At 57.8% G+C, this 18,013-nt stretch overlaps 1 protein-coding gene across 1 annotated transcript in view; it reads right to left on the bottom strand.

The window, feature by feature from the left end:
* Nucleotides 1-4,774: 4,774 nt before the first annotated feature.
* Nucleotides 4,775-18,013, bottom strand: part of SLC37A2 (solute carrier family 37 (glucose-6-phosphate transporter), member 2) — a 17,390-nt gene continuing 4,151 nt past the window's right edge. The window contains exons 3-21 of the mRNA XM_015571333.1: nt 17,917-18,011; nt 17,469-17,550; nt 16,966-17,059; nt 16,348-16,426; nt 14,431-14,566; nt 14,012-14,088; nt 12,837-13,003; nt 12,242-12,279; nt 11,804-11,956; nt 11,442-11,532; nt 9,493-9,555; nt 9,054-9,139; nt 8,276-8,324; nt 8,066-8,139; nt 7,740-7,818; nt 7,507-7,604; nt 7,188-7,252; nt 6,884-6,940; nt 4,775-5,470 (exon numbers count right to left, since the gene is read on the bottom strand). Of these exons, the coding sequence (XP_015426819.1) occupies nt 6,910-6,940; nt 7,188-7,252; nt 7,507-7,604; nt 7,740-7,818; nt 8,066-8,139; nt 8,276-8,324; nt 9,054-9,139; nt 9,493-9,555; nt 11,442-11,532; nt 11,804-11,956; nt 12,242-12,279; nt 12,837-13,003; nt 14,012-14,088; nt 14,431-14,566; nt 16,348-16,426; nt 16,966-17,059; nt 17,469-17,550; nt 17,917-18,011 (1,557 nt within the window). The 3' untranslated portion in view covers nt 4,775-5,470; nt 6,884-6,909. The remainder of the gene's footprint in view (nt 5,471-6,883; nt 6,941-7,187; nt 7,253-7,506; nt 7,605-7,739; nt 7,819-8,065; nt 8,140-8,275; nt 8,325-9,053; nt 9,140-9,492; nt 9,556-11,441; nt 11,533-11,803; nt 11,957-12,241; nt 12,280-12,836; nt 13,004-14,011; nt 14,089-14,430; nt 14,567-16,347; nt 16,427-16,965; nt 17,060-17,468; nt 17,551-17,916; nt 18,012-18,013) is intronic.

Genomic DNA, 18,013 nt, shown 5'->3' on the forward strand with positions numbered 1-18,013 from the left:
CGCTGTGTGTTGTGTTTTAGAAATCTCAAGCCAGTAAAAAGCCCTAGGTCATTTCTTGACAAGTTCCTTACATTTCTCATAAAAATGAGAGTAAAGCTAACATTCTCTACTGATGCATGATATCAGATATTTAATTTATAAAGTCATCAAAGTCATTGTACCGACGTTCAGTCACTAGGGTCTGCAGAGCTACCCACGCCTGCTGCACACACCCCCATTGCCCTGCATTCAACACTTCGCATCGCTGTTGGGTATATAGCATCAGTCCTGGTAGAGTGAGCCAATCTGAGAACTGGGCGCGGAGGCATCTAGACCAGGGGTCCTCAAACTACGGCCCGCGGGCCACATGCAAATACAAATATTGCATTTGTTCCCGTTTTGTTTTTTTACTTCAAAATAAGATATGTGCAGTGTGCATAGGAATTTGTTTATAGTTTTTTTTAAAACTATAGTCCGGCCCTCCAACGGTTTGAGGGACAGTGAACTGGCCCCCTGTTTAAAAAGTTTGAGGACCCCTGGTCTAGACAGTCTTCCTAACTCTGTCCCGGGAGGAAGGCACCCAAATTACTTTTAAATATTTTTTATTCTAACATAAAGTCCTTCATTTCTCGTTGTGTTCTCTAAGACAAACTTTTTTTAAAAATAAACTATGTCATTGCTGCTGCAGTTGAAGTTTTTCTGTTTTACTTTGACGTTAATTCAATGTGTAAAGAAACCTGCCGCAATTTGACGTGAGAGACCGGTAGGGAGATACGGCTGGTCAGCAGAGGGGCTCGAACTGGACGCCAGGACCCCCCATACCTCGTTTCTCAGATAGTTTAAAGATCGCTTTTGGGTTTCAAACGCCTTATTTTTCCATTGGTTAATACTGTTTCTTAGCTATGTGTACCCACCATTTCCCTAATCCATATCCCCAAAATGATAAAAGTTTCATTACGGAATTCCTAAGCATTTAATCATAACTTCTTGGCCTAAACCTTTAAGGATGTGGCTGTTGTTACTTACAGAGGAGCAAGTTTCCAGATGTGGGAACCAGAACCACATGGGGGTGAATTTTTTTAAAAATGCTGATTATCCTCTCATGGGCACAAAACCCAAGATTGGAAGGGGTCTTATAGTTCATAGAGTTCAATCCCTGATCTCTATTTCCATCCCTGTATTTGGGAATAGTCCATTTTTCACATGCAGAAGTCACAGTTTGTATTATGCTTAGCAAACATGTGCTAGACATTTCTCTAAGTTCTCTGTAAGTATTCTGTAACCTTCATAGCAAGCCTATGACGTAGGCACTCTTAATGTCCCCATGTCACAGATGGGGAGCAGGCCCAGCGTGGGGAGGTGCTTTGCTTGAGGCCACTTAGCAAGGGGTTAAATAGGGGGCAAGCAGTTTGGCTCCAGCCAAGCTCTTCATCTCTACAGACCACATAAAATGAAAACAAAGAGAAAGGAGGGGCCAAGGTCAAGATATGCATATCCCGTTGACAGAAATACCGAAGAGAAGCCACTGGGTCTAGTGGAAAACCTAGAACCTTAGAGATTGGCCAGGAATCCAGGCAGAGCCGCTAAACACCAGGCGGGGCCTCAGAGACAAGTTCACTGATCACATGGGTTTGGGGAAGGTCTTTGCTCTGTTAGATGCTGACTTTCTTCTTGCTTAGCAATACCCATGGGCAGCTCCTAGGCTGAGCTGTCAGAAGGACTTGCACAGCCATCTCTCTCTAAGGCGCTGTCCACCCTGCAAAATTATACTTGTTTGTTTTCAGAGATGCCAATGGGAGAGTCAAAGCCACAAGCCATGAATGTACTTGTTTCTTCATCTCTTGTCTCCAGCAGATCATGGTAGCTCCAGGGGGGAAAAAAATGTTTCCAAATCCCCACCCCAACATGCACCCTTGTCTCAGTTTCCTGGGGCCTAAGAAATGACAGCAGGGATCAAAACCGGTGCCCAACTCCGTGGACAGAAGGATAAAGCTCCTTTTCCTGGTTTTCATCGTCCTGTTGGGTATCGTAAGGATGTGCAATGCACACAGCCCCGTTCCCGCCGTCAGAGAACGCGGAGGAGTGACAAGTGGCCCGTATGTGGTACCTACATACCACCTGGACACCCCTCCACTGTTTTTCATCTTTGGGGACTTCTTCCGTTTTCCTGTCTTCAAATTGATATTGCCCTCGTTTTACACGAAGAATACGTAATAGTTTCCTATTGCTGCTGGAACTGACTTCAACAACCTTCGTGGTTCAGAACAATACAGATTTATGATCTCACAGCTCTGGAGGCCAGAAGTCTGGGTTCCACGAGGCTAAAATAAAAAATTTTGGAGGCCTTAGGGGTGAATCCACTTCCTTGCCTTTTCTAGCTTCTGGAAGCTGCCCGCATTCCTCCTCTGATGCGCCTTCCGGTTTCTTCCAAAGCCAGCGTCTTCTTATCTGACACGGGACAATTGCTTCCCTCTTTGGTTTCTAAGGAGCCCGTGTGATTACCTTGGGCCCCGCCCTGAAAACCCAGGGTGCCCGCCCCCCACCCCTCCACCCCCGCTCACAGTCCTCCCTCACATCTGCAGTGTCATTTGCCGCCTAAGACACTGGGTTCACTGGTTCTGGGAGTTGGGGTATGACCGCTTGGGGGATGGGGCACCGCTCTGCCTCCCACCAATACGTGTCCCCCTCCTCCTCTTCCAAGGGGTGCCTCCTTCCACCCTCCACCTTCCAGCCTCTCCCAAGCCCACCCCTCGTTGCACAAAGTGCACCCCTTTATCCCCAGGATCGCTCTCCAGTTCTGGCGGCTCCCACTCCCACACCCTGGGCATGTGAAGAATTTCCTTCCCCCAACGTCAGTCTTGGTGGCAGCCTCCTTGAGCTTGCATCTACCCAGAGCGTCTTCCCTTCCCTTCCCTTTCCTTTTCTTTCCATTGCCGCCTCCCTCCCCTGCCCCCTGCCAGCCAAGCCTCCCAGTGGATCGCTAAAGGAGAAATGCGAAGAGTTATTGCTTTTTAATTACAAGTGCTATTGTAACATCTATAAGGAAGAACACTTTAAGCTTAATTGAGACCAAATGTGAAGTTAAATTAAATGAATAACTAATTAATGGAACTCTCCTGCATTAGCCCCCAGTGAATGCTGAGGCCCAGGGAGAAGGCGGGGACCAGGCCTCTGGGAACAGCCGGCGCCCAGGGCGGAGGTGGGGCTGGGACCTGGGAGACAGTGCGGAAGGCCAGGTCCCGGGTGTTTCCCCAAACGCCCACCTCCAGCCCGAGTGGCCGGGCCCCAAGTTCCCACGCTGGCCTCTCCCTGGTGCCACCCTTACCTGCTGGCAGGAGCGGGTGTGCCCTGTCATGTCCCAGCCCCGCCTCGCACGTGAGGCCTGGTATCACCTTCACTGCCTCCCTCTTCTGCTCCCCCCACGACCTTAGCCACCTGGCAGCCCCCGCCCCACCATTCCTCCTCCTCGTGCCTTTCTCACCTGTTCGTTCCTGCTCTGCCACGGGACCACCTCCCGCCAGCCCCTCCCTTCGGGGCTGGGCTCCCCGGGAGGCCCTACGATCCCGTGTTTTCTCTCGTGTTGTGTCGTCTGTCAGCATGTTCCCATTCCTGTCTCAGCCCCTCACCAGACAAGCTCTTCGGGGCGGGCAGCGTTTTATACCCATTTGTCTCCCTTCACACCTGTGCTGAGGGTAGGTAATGTTACTGTTTTCTAGATGACGAAACAGGCCGAACGCGAGTGAGGCTGGGGGAGAGAAGACCTCAAAGGTGCCAGAGAGGAGCAAGATCCCCCCCTCTTACCCTGACCCGTGGGCAGCGGCAGCGGAAAGCAAGCTGGCATTTGGCGAGTGGAGAAACCTCTGCTCCTTGGTCCCCCCTGAGGATAGACGGAGCCCAGGCTCATGCTGGTCTCTTCCACGGGGTGAGGGCACCACCTAGCGGCCCCTGAGGGATGATGTCAGGTAAATCTTTATAGCATCAGATTAGTCTCAGATTAATTTTTATAGCATCCGCTCAGTCCTCCTGCTTTCAAACCCATGTGTATGTCACCACTGGGGCGGGTACTGCCGATTTCACATGGAGAAGTTGCATCCGGCTAATGCACTGGCCCCGTGTCCCAGCCGAGGCAATGGTGGTGTCTTACGAGGGGCTTTAAGCTCCCGGTCTGCCCCACCGGTCATCAACGTTGTCATGCGTGTCTCCTCTGGGAATGGCCATGGTGACCAGCCCAGCACACAACCTGGAGGCCCCAGGACACTGCCCCCAGAGCCCCCGGGGGCCCTCGCACCTGCACAGCCAGCACACGAAGTCTGTATTGGCGCTGAGAGGCGGCTTTGGGGGTCAGACAGAACGCCGCGAGCTGGCCTGGCCTGGCGCACGCCGGGCCTTGAGGGGGCAGAACAGGTCCACCCGGAACCCCAGGGCAGAAAAGGCCACGGCCGAGAGCTGCAGGCAGCTGCACAGGTGACGACTCCTGAGTGACCCAGACTTGTCACCCTGGTCCCTGTGCGCGGGTGTTAAGTCCTTTTCCTGTGTCCGCTGTCTACTCCGTTCCCAGAATAGAGCAGGCATCCAGGGAGCACTCAATAACCACTGACACTTTTTTATCAAAACACTGGCATTTTAATCAAAACGCACACTGGGCCCGGCCGGTGTGGCTCAGTGGTTGAGCGTCCATCTGTGAACCAGGAGGTCATGGTTCGATTCCCAGTCAGGGCACATGCCCGGGTTTCGGGCTTGAACCCCAGTCCAGGGGGCATATGCAGGAGGCAGCCAATTGATGATTCTCTCTCATCATTGATGTTTCCATCTCTCTCTCCCTCCCTCTCCCTTCCTCTCTGAAGTCAATAAAAATATATATAAAAAACAACACATACACACTGGTATTTTCAGTCCTGGCTCCCACTCCCCACAGCACTGCCCTGATGTGTGGTCTCTACTCGAGACATAGAGGCTGGGACAAGGGTGAGGCAAAGGAGGCCCAAGAATGACGCCTTCGGGACCTCCCCCAGTCCTGACCCCGGATACAGTAACGGTGCTTTACCCCAAATGAGTCAGGAGTTAGGAACAGGTTCAAATGGCGATAAATGGCTTGTGAACAACGGGACGAAGAGAGGCTGGGCTGCCCCGAAACCGGGTCAGAATCCCATCTGTCGGTACAAGCTGACCACAGAAGTCCAATTCCACACGGGAAGGAGAGACCTGCCTTTTCCCACCTTGGCCCTGGGCAGCCTCGGCCTCGGTCCTGGGATCTGAACCAGCAGGAGTCTGAGCAGGTGTTTCCCTCTGCAGGATGGAGACGCCTTCCGCCTGGCCGGCCTCTTCCCACGGAGACTCCCCCAGCCCCGCAGGGTCCCCGTGTGCTGGGAGGGCCGGTGTTAGATCAGGAGGCATTGTCTCAGCCTCCCGCAGTTTCAATGGTCTTGCCAGGGGGAGCACTCTGGGGCCCTCCACGCTTCTTTTCCAATTGGGGCCTCATATTTCTTTATACCTGAATGAGGAAGGGAGAGAGCAGAAGAGAGAGAGACAGTTTAATCATCTCCAGCCCCAGCGGTGGGAACAGGGCGGGCGGGCTCCTGGGGTCCCTTCGTAATTGCCTTCATCCCTGTTCTCTGTAACCAGGGCTCCCTCTCCCCTCTTCAGCAGGGAACAGAAAGCCAGATTAAATTAAAACCTTAGGATATTTGTACCACATCTGGCAGCTTTAAAAAGCAATATCGCGTATCCCGTGTCGCCTCAGCCTCGGATCAGCCGCGGCAGGTACTTGGGGCTACGCGGCTCCGTTTTACACGTGAGGATGGGAGGTTCGGAGAACGTGAGCGGAGAAGGCAGGCTGCCCAGGGGTTCCTGGTGTCCGCCCAGAGCTCCTCTGCCCTGGTTCATCACTCTGCTCCCCGACAGGGGCCTTTCAGAGAAGGACCAGCGTGTGGAGAAGCGCAAACCCCACACACCAGGGACACTGAGGCACATCCGATCCCTGGGCCACTGTTCTCTCGTCTCTAACGGGCATGTCTACGTCTCAAGGTGGCTGGGAGGTAAGCTAAGGATCTGGCGTCAGGCTATTCCAGGCACAGGGCAGAGCCTCCTAAGTGTTCATTCTTCCCCGTTTCTTCATCCCCCAATCTTCCCACGGGCTGGCAGCTGGAAGACCCACTGGCCCTATGGCCAGTCCCCCCCAACCCCCCTCCTCCAGGCCAGGGCACAACAGACGGAGGTCCTCAATGCCTCCTCTCAGTGTTCCTCCCGGAACCTGGGTGGCACCCGCCCTAAAGGGAAGCGCTTCCCCACAGGGCATGCTGGTTACCAGGACCCACATTTCCCATCCCCACCAGGTCCACAGCTCTGCCAGCTTCCCGATAGCAGGGCCTCCTGCTCAGGGCGGAGTCAGAAAGGCCAGCAGAGCCCCCAGCCCCAGCACAGCCCCGCTCAGCCACCAGCCTGTCCGCGCAGCCTGCGCACCCACCACCACCGGCTGCTAGTAACCGACAGCGTGCACCAGCGGTCAGCGACCCACATTCGATTGTGTCCCGGAGGCTTTGATTGGCAGCTGCTTCTTGCTGCACACCGCAAGCGGGGCCCAGGGACTTGGCTTCTGAGCCTGCGGGGCACTTGCACCCCCGGGTCTCAGTTCAGAAGGAAACTGTTTCCCTGGACTCTGTCCTGGGGGGCATCCCACACCCCGCTGCTCCCCCAGCGAGGAGGCTGCGGCCCTGGTGGCAGCTCAGGCCTCAGGAATCGTTTCCCAAGCACCATGCTCTGCGTGGGTGGACGGGATGGCCTTTGGAACTGGCCCCCAGGAAGAAAGAGAAAGTTGGGGGGAAAAATCACTGGAAGGAGGAGGCTCTGCATGCAGGACCCATTCTGCTGGCACATGATCAGCTACAGACTTGAAGGAAATACTCACAAAAGTCATGGGGCGTGAGGGAACGACTACTGCGTGTGGGTTAAGGCGAGACAAGAGCTACGGAGACACATGGGACAACAGAGGGCGGGTTAGTGGGGCCGGGGCGGGGAGGGCGTTCACGGGACACATCCGGGTCTGCGCGGAGCTGGGCTCCGACTGGGCGCCGTGCCCCCGGACTCGGCCTCTCTGTCCTGGGCGACGTCCCACGCCCCGCTGCTCCCCCAGCGAGGAAGCTAAGACCTCGGCGAAGGCAGGGGTTTGAACTGAGGTGGGAGGCGGGGCTCCCGCTCCTCGGAGGACTCACCCGGTGCCTGGGCTCAGGTGTGACTTGCAGGCCAGGATCTCTTTGTACACCAGCCGGCAGAGGAGCTGCGGGAAGTTGGAGGCACAGAGGGAAGGGAGCAGTGGTCAGTCCCTGGGGCTGTTCTCTGCAGTGGGCTGGCAGGAGGGAGCAGGCTGGCACACAGCCTCACTCAGCAGGGGTCTCCGTGGGAGGGACGTGGTTCTTAGCAAAGGGCTGCTGTCCCAGAGCCCCTCGGGGCAATACTGTGGGCCTCCAGGGCTCTGGCCTGGCAGGACAGGACACCCCACCATGTCCACCGGTGCACCCCAAGGACTCTTACCAAGCAGGCCAGGATGTCAGCAGAGATGAGCATGTAGAAGACGTTGTTCCAGCCCGTGGGCGAGATGAGCCCGGCCAGCAGAGGCCCCAGAGCCGCACCTGTGGAGCGCAGTGTCAGGGCAGGGCTCCCGCCAAGGGACCCTGGGCCCGCCCACGTGACGGCAGCAGGCCGAGGAGGATGCCCAAGACAAGGCTCAGTGCTCAGCTGCCAGGAGCCGGGAGCCAGCCACAGACCTATGGAGCCGGTGCCGTCGATGATGGCCGTGACGGTGGACAGGGCCTTTGAGTTGCCTTTCAGGCTCTGGTGTGTCCCCTGGAGAGAGAGAGCGGAGTGAGGCCCGAACCGAGAGGCAGCACCGAGCGCTGGGACCGAAGGGGCGCCGACCTGGGACAAGCCTTGGGGCTCGGAGCAGAGGAAGAGGGATTCCGAAGGCCTTTGAGGTCCTTGTCTGAACCGGCCAAGAAGGGAGGACAGGGGTGTGGGGAACACGAACCAGGAGACAGAAGCCCCGACCAAGACCCCCACGTGACCCCTGGCTGCCGGGAGGTGGCCCACTTACAAGGTCGGCGGAGACAGCAGTGGTGATGAGCGCGTAAGGGCCATTGACCAGGGCCCCGCAGATGATCAGCATTACTGAGGCGTAACAGAGAGCCGGTTAGGGAAGTGGAGACCCCTGGCATCAGGCTAGGCACCTCTGCTTCCCCGTGCCTCCCACCGACACCCCCAAGGCAGTGCCCTCCTAAGACCCGGCAGGCTCGCAGTGTCTCACCTATGGAGCTAGCAATCCCGCTCTGGCCGAAGTGGTTGTACAGGAACAACTAAGAAGGGAGAGGCAGCGTCACGCCCAGGCTTCCCACTGGCCGCCTGTGGTGGACGGGAGCCCGGAAGTCTGGGACAACCCTGTGCTACCCTGTATCCAACAGGTCACCCCACTCCTGCTCCTTCTCATACCAGGTCTCACGGCCCTTAAATGTCCCAAGGATGAGGGTGTCTGACGTCTGGTAATTTATTGTTTCCTTTCCCCTGAAAGTCTCTCCTATCCAACCTCCATTTCCTGTTCTTTCCTTGGCCAAGGAGTTGATCAGCCCTGGCCGGTTTGGCTCAGTGGTTGGGGCGTTGGGTCAACGGCATGTACCTCAGTTGCAGGTTCCATGGCCAACCCCCACCCTCCTTCCCCTCCCCCCACCCCTGTTGGGGCCCATGCTGGAGGTGGCCAGTCCATGTGTCTCTCTCACATTGATGTTCCTCTCTCTCTCTCTCTCTTCCCACTCCTCCCTTCCACCCTCGCTAAAAATCAATGAGAAAAATATCCTCGGGTGAGGGTTTAAAAAAAAAAGAAGTTTATCAGCTGGTCTCCCCTTCTCCACCAAAGCCAAACAGTCACCAATCCCTTTCTGAACTCCCCGTCTGGGTCTCTTTCCTGCGCCCAGGGATGCGCACACACGCCCCCCAGTGGCTAGAGCGTTGGGGGTGCCCGGGTGCACACGTCCGTCAGCAGCCGCACGCGGGACACATGCACACACACTTCGCCCTGCGGTTATACACACCATGGGGGCGGCCAAGATCAGCATGACGCAGCAGGTGGTGGCCCTGCCATTGGTGTAGTCGGAGATGAGCCCCGCCAGGATGCCACCTGGAACACAAACCTGCCCGCTCACTGCTGCCCAGGGCATGACCCCGGCCCCCCACCCACACAGTACCCCCTCACCCCCACCCCAAGCTCAGCCCCATCACTGCCCGGTGCTGGCCTGGGCCTCCAGCAGAGCGTCTCCCTGTAACGTCCTCCCTGTCCAAGCATGTCAAACTCGCGGCCGGCGGCCCACATGCCTCGAAACGAGTTTGACATGCGTTCTGTACCCACTGCTTAGGGGAAGACCACTCATAAGAGCTGTGTGTCCCCGCGGGGCAGGAGCCCTGTTTTTCTCTGATGCCACCGGCCCACGTCACGTTCTTTCTGCACCCCCACAGGAGGAGAGGGGGGCGCACCTGTGATGCCACCGACGTCGAAGAGCGTGGACAGGTCGCCCGCCTCCTTGGCACTGAAGTGAGCTGTGGAAACACAACGACATGGTCAGGCCTGAGGGCTCAGGGCGGACATCCCGGAGTGTCGGCCAGAAAACACAGCGACGGTGCAGCCCACGGCCTCCTTTTCCAGAGGGAGGAGTGGGAACCAGTGGAAGTTATGGGCCAAAGGGAATTTACAACAGTTTGGACCCCCAGCCCTGCTCTGCCTTCTTCCCCTGCAGGAGGGCCTTGGCCTCTCAGACCAGCCCTCCCCCAAAGCCCTGGGATCTGGCCTAGGAATCCTACCCCCCAGGCCACCTTCCCCTGGGGATCAACCTCTCCCTGCACTTCAGCCCAACCAGCCGGTGCCTGCGCTGCTCCAGGCCGAGTGGCAGGACACCACCAGGGGGCGTCACATCCCCCTGCTATCTCCGCTGAGAATCAGCCGGGGAGGAGGCTCACGGGGAAACAGGACCTCGGGTCCCAGCGTTGCCCAAGCGCTAGGGAAGGAATCTCTGGAAGCCTGAACTGCAGCCCAGCCCTCAAGGTTGACTCATCCTCTGACACAAGTCAGCACCGAGGCCAGAAAACAAAGAGTCTCCCTGTCCACGCAGCTGCCTGAGGCCCCACCTCTATTTGTGCAAGAGGCCCCTCGGAGAGGAGCTGTGCGGCAAGTTACAGCCTGAAATCTGGCTCTGACTGATCCCCACGGTGTCCTGTCTGCAGTCAGTACAGTACATGGCAGGGCAGCCTTGGCCCTTGGCCCTCCCGTGGGGCTGTGGGAGCAGCGCGGCCTGGGTGAGGGCCTGGCCCTGGCGGAGCTCTGAGGCTCAGGGACAGGGGTCTGCTTGTTCCTTTTTTTCAATTCTTACCCGAGGATATGTTTATTGATGAGAGAGAGAGAGAGAGAGAGAGAGAGAGAGAGAGAGATTGATGTGAGAGAGAAACAATGATCGGATGCCTTTTGTATACATCCCAACCAGGGATCGAACCCACAACCTTTTGGTGTATGGATGATGCTCCAACTAACAGAGCCACCTGGCCAGGACCAGGAGTCTGCTTCTTGGTGGAGGAGCCACCTGACCTAGGGAATAGCAAAGACCCAGCCAGGCAGACATACACATTCTTTTCGAGCACAAAAGTGACCTCTCCTCATCTGTCCATCTTTGGACGGGGTAGAGGCAGGAAGCGCGGTCCAGGAGCAGGGCAGTGCCGCCGACCCCGCACAGGGCAGAGTCCCATGAGGCTCCCGGCAGCCCCTTGGAGAGAACAGTGTTCCCCTCCAGGCTACAAGTGGTGGGGGCGGCTCACCAGGTCTTCCCCGGGTTGGCAGAATCTCAGGGAACTGCAGGAGCATTCAAAAGGCAGGCCTTTTCTAGAGCCCTCCAATCCCGCCCACCTAGGTGCCCAGCAGCCTGGAGGTGGGTTTCTCCTGCACTAAAGGATGGAGACATTGGGGGGGATTACAGAACAGAGCTTCCAGGTCCTAACTCCCCACTCAGACCCAAGGACGGAAGGGTGGCTGGAGTCAGGGCCTGAGGGGTAGCATACAAGGTTCATCTTTGTATTTAAAAATAAAAATCGCACCCGGCAGGTGTGGTTCAGTGGTTGAGCATTGACCTATGAACCAGGAGGTCACGGTTCGATTCCCAGTCAGGGCACATGCCCGGGTGGCGGGCTCGGTCCCCAGTGTGGGACGTGCAGGAGACAGCCGGTCAATGATTCTCTCTCATCATTGATGTTTCTCTCTCTCTCTTTCCTCCTCTCTGAAATCAATAAAAATATTTTTTTAAAAAAATAAATAAAAATCGCCCTTTGCCCTCCGAGAGGCTCAACCGAGATCCTTCCTGCATCCTGGAATCACACGCATCACGCAATGGTTTCCTCTCGGACCAGAGCCCCCTTCCTCGCCGCTTCTCCCCGGAACTCACCCACATTGAAGATGTAGAGGGGCAGCCAGTAGAGGAAGGTGTAGCTGACCAGCTTGGCAAAGAGCAGACACAGAGAGAACTCGATCACACCCTGGGAGCGGAGCAGAGGGCAGGATGAGAAAAGGGTGCGGCCCCCGGGGCAGCTGAGCACCTCCCAGCACCCTGCACCCCCCACCACCCAAAGCACCTCCAGCCACACCCACTGTCAGCGAGAGCAGTGTGTGCGCCGCTCCAACGCTGTGTCCAGACAAGCCGACTGAAGAAACCCTGGAAACCACAGAGCACCCTGCAACCCCCTCTCCTGACATCCTACCGAGAAACCTAGAGAGCCCCTCTCCTCCCCGTCCCCCCCGGCTTCTCACCGGGATCATGAGTGCCCCCCAAAAGCTGATGGCAGCGGGCTGAGCGCTTGGCTCCTTGGAGCATCCGGCGGCTGCCTCCAGGCTGCTCTCCTGGTGACAGTAGGGGTTGTTCCCCGGGTCCTCAGGGCTGTCCTGCTTCTCTTCCGACTCCCCCTGAACAGAGATGAGACCGTGCTGTGGGCACGTCCATGTGCCCCCTCCTGCCGGCCGGAGGGGAGACCCTCGTGAGAGGCAGGGGCTCAGAAGTGGGAAGAGGTACGGGTCCCTCTCAGGACTGGAGTAACCGCCTGAGCCACCCCCACCCCAGGCTGCAAGGAGCCAATCCAAGGGCCTGACATGGGGCCTGTGAGGTAACTGGGCTCAGGGCTCCTCCTCCGATGCCCAGCCCTGTCTGGGGGTGCAGTGGGAGGGCAGGGAGCGGTGGGGGTGCACACTCACGTGGTGCTGAGGGGTGGTGCAGTCCACATCCTCTGGGTCTGAAACAAAAACCTTCTAAGAAGCTTTCCTCAGGCCGGGCCCTCCCCTTGCACTGGGACTGGTCCCCACACCCAAGTGGCCCCATGAGGGAGCTGGAGCCGGGCTGGGGCGTGGCGCCCACCTGCTCTAGGCCCGGCTCTCCATCACCTGCCCTGTCACCAATGCCTCCGGGACTTCCGTTCTCCTGCTACAGGTGGCCCTGCTACCTGGGCTGCCTGACTCAGGCTGGCAGGGATGGGATGAGAACAGCGAATGTGGGAGTGTCCTGTCCACACTCCCACCCTCCGCCCTTCCCACTTCACCCCTCATACTCAGCCAGCATCTGCCAAATACCAACTAGCAGCAGCCATTCTAACCTCCTGTGTCGCCTAAACCTGCACCAGCCCCGGGATGGACAAGCTGTTGGTCCCATTGACAAATGAGAAAACTGAGGCTCCGAATGGTTGCTTGTCCCGAGTCCCACATCCGGTCCTCCCGCTCTGTGACCAGGAATCTTCCCCTAGCCAGCTGCCTTCTCCCAGAGCTGCGGCCCCGTGGGGAGGGAGGGTCCACTCACACTCGATGAGAAAGAAGAAGGTGACGATGCCCATGACAGCAGTGATGATGCCCGGGACCACGAAGGACAGGCCCCAGCGCTCGCTCACCCAGATGCCGGCGATCAGGGAGCCCAGGATGTTGCCCACAGAGGTGTGGGAATTCCAGATGCCCATGATGAGCCCCCGCCTGGAGGGAGGGGAGGAGGGGGAGAGTGAGGGAAGATGAGGAGCAGAAAAAGTAAAAAGAGAAGCAGAGAGTTCACCTTGACTGCCGTGGTCAAGTGCAGAAAGCTGGCTGCCTACAGCCTCCGTGCCAGGAAAAGGGGAGGAATGGCTGGGATCAGACGAGGGACAGCCAGGCCTGCAGACCTGAGCCAGCACCCAGGGCCTGTCAGCAGAGCTCTGCTGTCCTCAGGGGTCAAGACTCCCACCCCCCCCTTCTCCCTTTCCTGTAGCTGTAACTCTAAAGCACGGGGCCTCAACCCCCAGGGGCCAGGGGCCATGTCCGGAGAGTTTTGACTGTCACAGCTCAGGACGCGCTAGCAGCATCCAGTGGGCAGATGTTGCTAAGCATCTACAGTACACAGCTAGCCCTCATGACCAAGAATCCTCCAGCCCCAAATGCCAGCAGTGCCGAGGTGAGAAGTCCTGCCCGAAAGCAACCTTTTTTTTTGCATAAAACCTAGCCCAAGCACAGCTGGTGTGGTTCAGTGGTGAGCGTCAACCTATGAACCAGGAAGGTCACAGTTTGATTCCTGGTCAGGGCACTTGTCTGGGTTGTAATCCCCAGTGTGGGCATGCAGGAGGCAGCCAATCAATGATTCGCTCTCATCATTGATGTTTCTTCTCTCTCTCTCTCTCTTCCTCTCTGAAATCAATGAAAATATGTTTAAAAAAAGAAAAGCCAGCTCAAGGAAGAAAAAAAAACCCCACAGTTTTACAGTCTTCTTTTTTGCCTTTAGGAGAAATGTTAATTCATTTATTATGAGGAGAAGCATAATTAAAGTCGCTGTTTTATGGGTTAAAACCTAATCAATAGAAAATCAATACTGCTTTTGTCACTGACATGTTTATCTCACTCAGCATATGCAAGTCGGCCAAACGGAGGCACGTTCCTAATCGTGTACCCAGTGACCTCCGCACTACCCCCGCCCTCCCGGGGAACCTCCTGCTCACACTCCTTTGTCACACTCACCTCCCCTTCCCAAACCAGTTGCCCACGCAGGTCACAACCGAGGGCCAGCCTGTGGTCTGGACGAGTCCATTGCAGATCTGCAGGGAGAGAGCAGGCAGGTGGGACAGGCCCAGCATGCTGTCCACTTCCTGCTCTGACCCATCCCAGGCTGGGGAGGTGTAACATCAGAGGCCCAAGCTCCTTTGCGGCAGAGACCCAGGCTCAGGCACCGTAGCGACCCGGAGTGTGCTCAGTGCAGACTTACTGAGCGGGCAAATGCATGACCCTGGGAGGTGGGGCTCTATGGGGCATCACAGAAGAGCAATGGGCTGGGCAGGAGGCATGAGGGCCTACCTCGGCCATGACCTGGGGCGGCCAAGGGAGACTAGATTCTTCCTGAGATGGAAACAGAGGCCGGAGAGCAAGACGGAGGCTCATACCTGAATGAGCACGAAGTACCAGAGCACGTGGATGTCCCAGAAATACCCCAGGCCAAAGAGCGAGGTGAAGAGGCCACTGAGCAGCATTCCGGCCGACAGGTAGTAACGAAGGGGGAGCCGCTCCCCGAAAATCCCACTGGAGAACAGAGTTAGGTTTGTGGTTGGTCCCGCTATCTGCACTCCTCAACCCTGCCTCCATTTTTTCCCCCCAATACCCCACTGGGTGGGGCGACTCAGGTCAAGGTGACCACCAGAGACTTCTGTGTTGCCACAGCCAGGGACACTCGCAGCCCTCCACTCACCAGGCTTCTCTGCTTTATTTGAAACTGCTGACCACACTCCTGCTCTCCCCCTGGCCTGCTCGATGCCACTCTTGAGGGTTTCAGCCCCTCCCCCTTGGCTGACCACGCCTCCTCATTGATTTTCTTGGGAGCCTCTCCTGCAGCACTTTTGCGGTTGTAACTACCACTGAATTTTTTCAGTCCACTCTCTCCCCCAGAGCGGACAGCACATCCAGATACTTCCTTCTGGACATCTTGGCCTGGAGAACCCCAAACACTTGAAACTCAACACTCGAAAACTGAACTCTTCCTCCACGCCCTACCCAGCCCTACCCGGTGCCCTCATCGGAGGGAATGGCACCACCGCCCGTGGCCACTCAAGCCAGAAACCACAGAGCCACCTCAGTCCCCTGCCTCCTCTTCCCACCCTTCACGTTCAACCTCCAAACCCACCAATCCTACTCTCAGTTTCTAGCATGTCGTCTTTCCACCTCTATCCCTGCTCTTCTAACGCAAGAGCTCCTCAAAGCGTAGCTGCGCCCAGCCAGTGTGGCTCAGTGGTTGAGCGTCGACCTATGAACCAGGAGGTCACAGTTTGATTCCCGGTCGGGGCACATGCCCAGGTTGCGGGCTCGACCCCCAGTGTGGGGTGTGCAGGAGGCAGCGATTCAGTGACTCTCTCTCATCACTGATGTTTCTATCTCTCTCTCCCTCTCCCTTCCTTTCTGGAACCAATAAAAATATATATATTTTTAAGTGTAGCTGCACTGTCATCCATCTGCTTCCTGGCATAACCAGGCCTTCGGCCTTGCCCTCCCTTTACCTGCCTCTCATCCCCCTCGGAGTGGGTTGTCTGAAATGTAAATCTGAACACGACACCCTGAGTGAAACCCTCCAACGCTCTCCTATGCCCATGGCCTGGCCACATGGCTCATTCTCCAGCCCATCTCCTGCTGCTACCCCCACCCCAGCCCTGACCATGCCACCTCCACCTCCCTCTTCCTTACTTGCCCCATGCTAGCCTCCTGCCTCGCCTCTTCCCCACTGCCACGCCCCTCTCTGCATTGGTGCCAACAGTATCTCCTTCAAGAAGCCTTCCCTAGCCCCTCTTCTCCGACCCCGGCCTGGACTAAGTGGCCATCCTAGAGCCGCCGGAGCGTCCAGAGCCACTTGTCACAGAGCCACCACACTGTTGTGCACCAGCTGCTGCTGGTCCCGTCAGGCTGTGCGCTTGCTGGAGGTGGTACCTGCCGGACTCCTGGTGACAAACACCAGGCCTGCCTGGCTAATGGAGGGCCATGACAGGACAGGGTTTCCTGCCCGTTTCTGCGTCCAGCCCTCCCCCTTGAAGGATTCGGGTCCAGAACAAACCGCACTCCAGCCACACCATGGACCCTGCCACCCCGTGCAGAGTCGGAAGGAGCGTCCGGGAAAGGCTTTCCAGGAAAAGAGCTACTGGAAGTGGGAGTGACCACACGGGGAAACGAGAATGGCTGTGGCTGAGCGCACGTGCAGAAGTCTTGCTCTCATTTCCACCCGGGGAGCTGGCGGCTCGTTCACTGACCCGCTGCCGGGTGAGGGCAAGTGGAGGGCGGCAGCGGCTGCGGACCACCCACCCCGGCTCTGCCTCGCTCACCTGATGAACATGCCGATGGCATAGGCCACCAGGAAGGCGTTGTCCACGGCGCCCAGCAGCTCCTTGTAGTTGTCCTGGTCTGGGAGCAGGAGGGGGAGACAGAAAGCTGAGCTCGCTGCTCGGCTGCCCCTGCAGGAAGGCGTCTCTGGCCCTGGACCCCCTTCCTGGGGAGGGTGGGGGAGCAACTGGCCCCATTCTTACCAAACGGAGGCCAGCTGCACCACGTGGTGTCGTTGGGACTGTGGGTGGCATTGGGGGGCTGGATGATCTCTGAGCAGTTCTGGTGCAGGCGGCTCTGGACAATGGGATACACAGGCCAGGGGCCCCTCAGCCTCCTCAGCCCAAGAGGAGCAAGCTGCTCCCTCCCCAGCCACACCAGCACCACTGCCTCCCCCCCCCCCCCGCCGCCAGGCGAAGGAGCAGGCTCGGTGGCCGCTGTAAGGAGGAGGGCGGTCCTGGCCCGAGTCCCGGCCCCTCGCCTAGAGTGTATTTCTCTGGCATCTCCTGCATCTTTCCCAATCGTAAGGCCAGCCTCACCTTCACCACGCTGATGGGCTTCCCTCAGGCCCTGGACCCCCTTCCTGGGGAGGGAGGGGGAGCAACTGGCCCCATTCTTACCAAACGGAGGCCAGCTGCACCACGTGGTGTCGTTGGGACTGTGGGTGGCATTGGGGGGCTGGATGATCCCTGAGCAGTTCTGGTGCAGGCGGCTCTGGACAGACAATGGGATACACAGGCCAGGGGCCCCTCAGTCTCCTCAGGCCGAGAGGAGCAAGCAGCTCCCTCCCCAGCCACACCAGCGCCACTGCCTCCCCCCGCCCCCCCCAACCTCTGCTCCGGCCTCTGGCACCTCCCCTGCAGGACCTGGTATAGGGACAGGTGGCCACAGCGGACCCTCAGTGAAGGCAGAGCCCACAGAGCCCGGGGTCCTTGCTCACAGGAGCGCTAGGGCGGTTCTCTGCAACAGCAGGGCTACTAACAGAGGGAGCCGCCAGGCGAAGGAGCAGGCTCGGTGGCCGCTGTAAGGAGGAGGGCGGTCCTGGCCCGAGTCCCGGCCCCTCGCCTAGAGTGTATTTCTCTGGCATCTCCTGCATCTTTCCCAATCGTAAGGCCAGCCTCACCTTCACCACGCTGATGGGCTTCCTGGACATGTGATAACACGTGTAGATGAGGAAGGTGAGCAGCAGGATGAAGCCTCGGTACCTGCAGGGAAAGGTGGGCGTCCGGGTTAGCAGGGAGATGGGACCCAAACGGCCGCCTGTGCCCACGCTGCAGCCCGGGCCTCAGCACCACCAACTCTCTGCCTTCAGGCCCCCTCCGGACGTGAGAGTCTTGGGCAGAGGCCATAGGAAGAGCAGGGACAGGTGCCCGGGCCAGGGTGCTCAGGGAGCCATGTCTTCCTGGCCCCCGCTTCTGAGTGCTTCCAACTGGCTCAGCACCAGCACCCAGTATGCCTCTTATCACCTCCGTCACCTCTGCACTCATTCAGCCTCACTAAGGTCAGGGTGCCTGGCTGGATGCATGTGTGAGAGAGATGGGGGCAGGGAGCGAAAATCGTGTTTAAAATACCAGAAACGACGGGAGCGGATGGGAGGCCGAGAGGGGAGAAGGGTCCATCTCCACAGTGAGCTCAATACTCCTTGTGAGCTCAGAACACGGCGGAACT

Source organism: Myotis davidii, unplaced genomic scaffold (genome assembly GCF_000327345.1).
Source record: "Myotis davidii unplaced genomic scaffold, ASM32734v1 scaffold148, whole genome shotgun sequence".
Taxonomy (NCBI): domain Eukaryota; kingdom Metazoa; phylum Chordata; class Mammalia; order Chiroptera; family Vespertilionidae; genus Myotis; species Myotis davidii.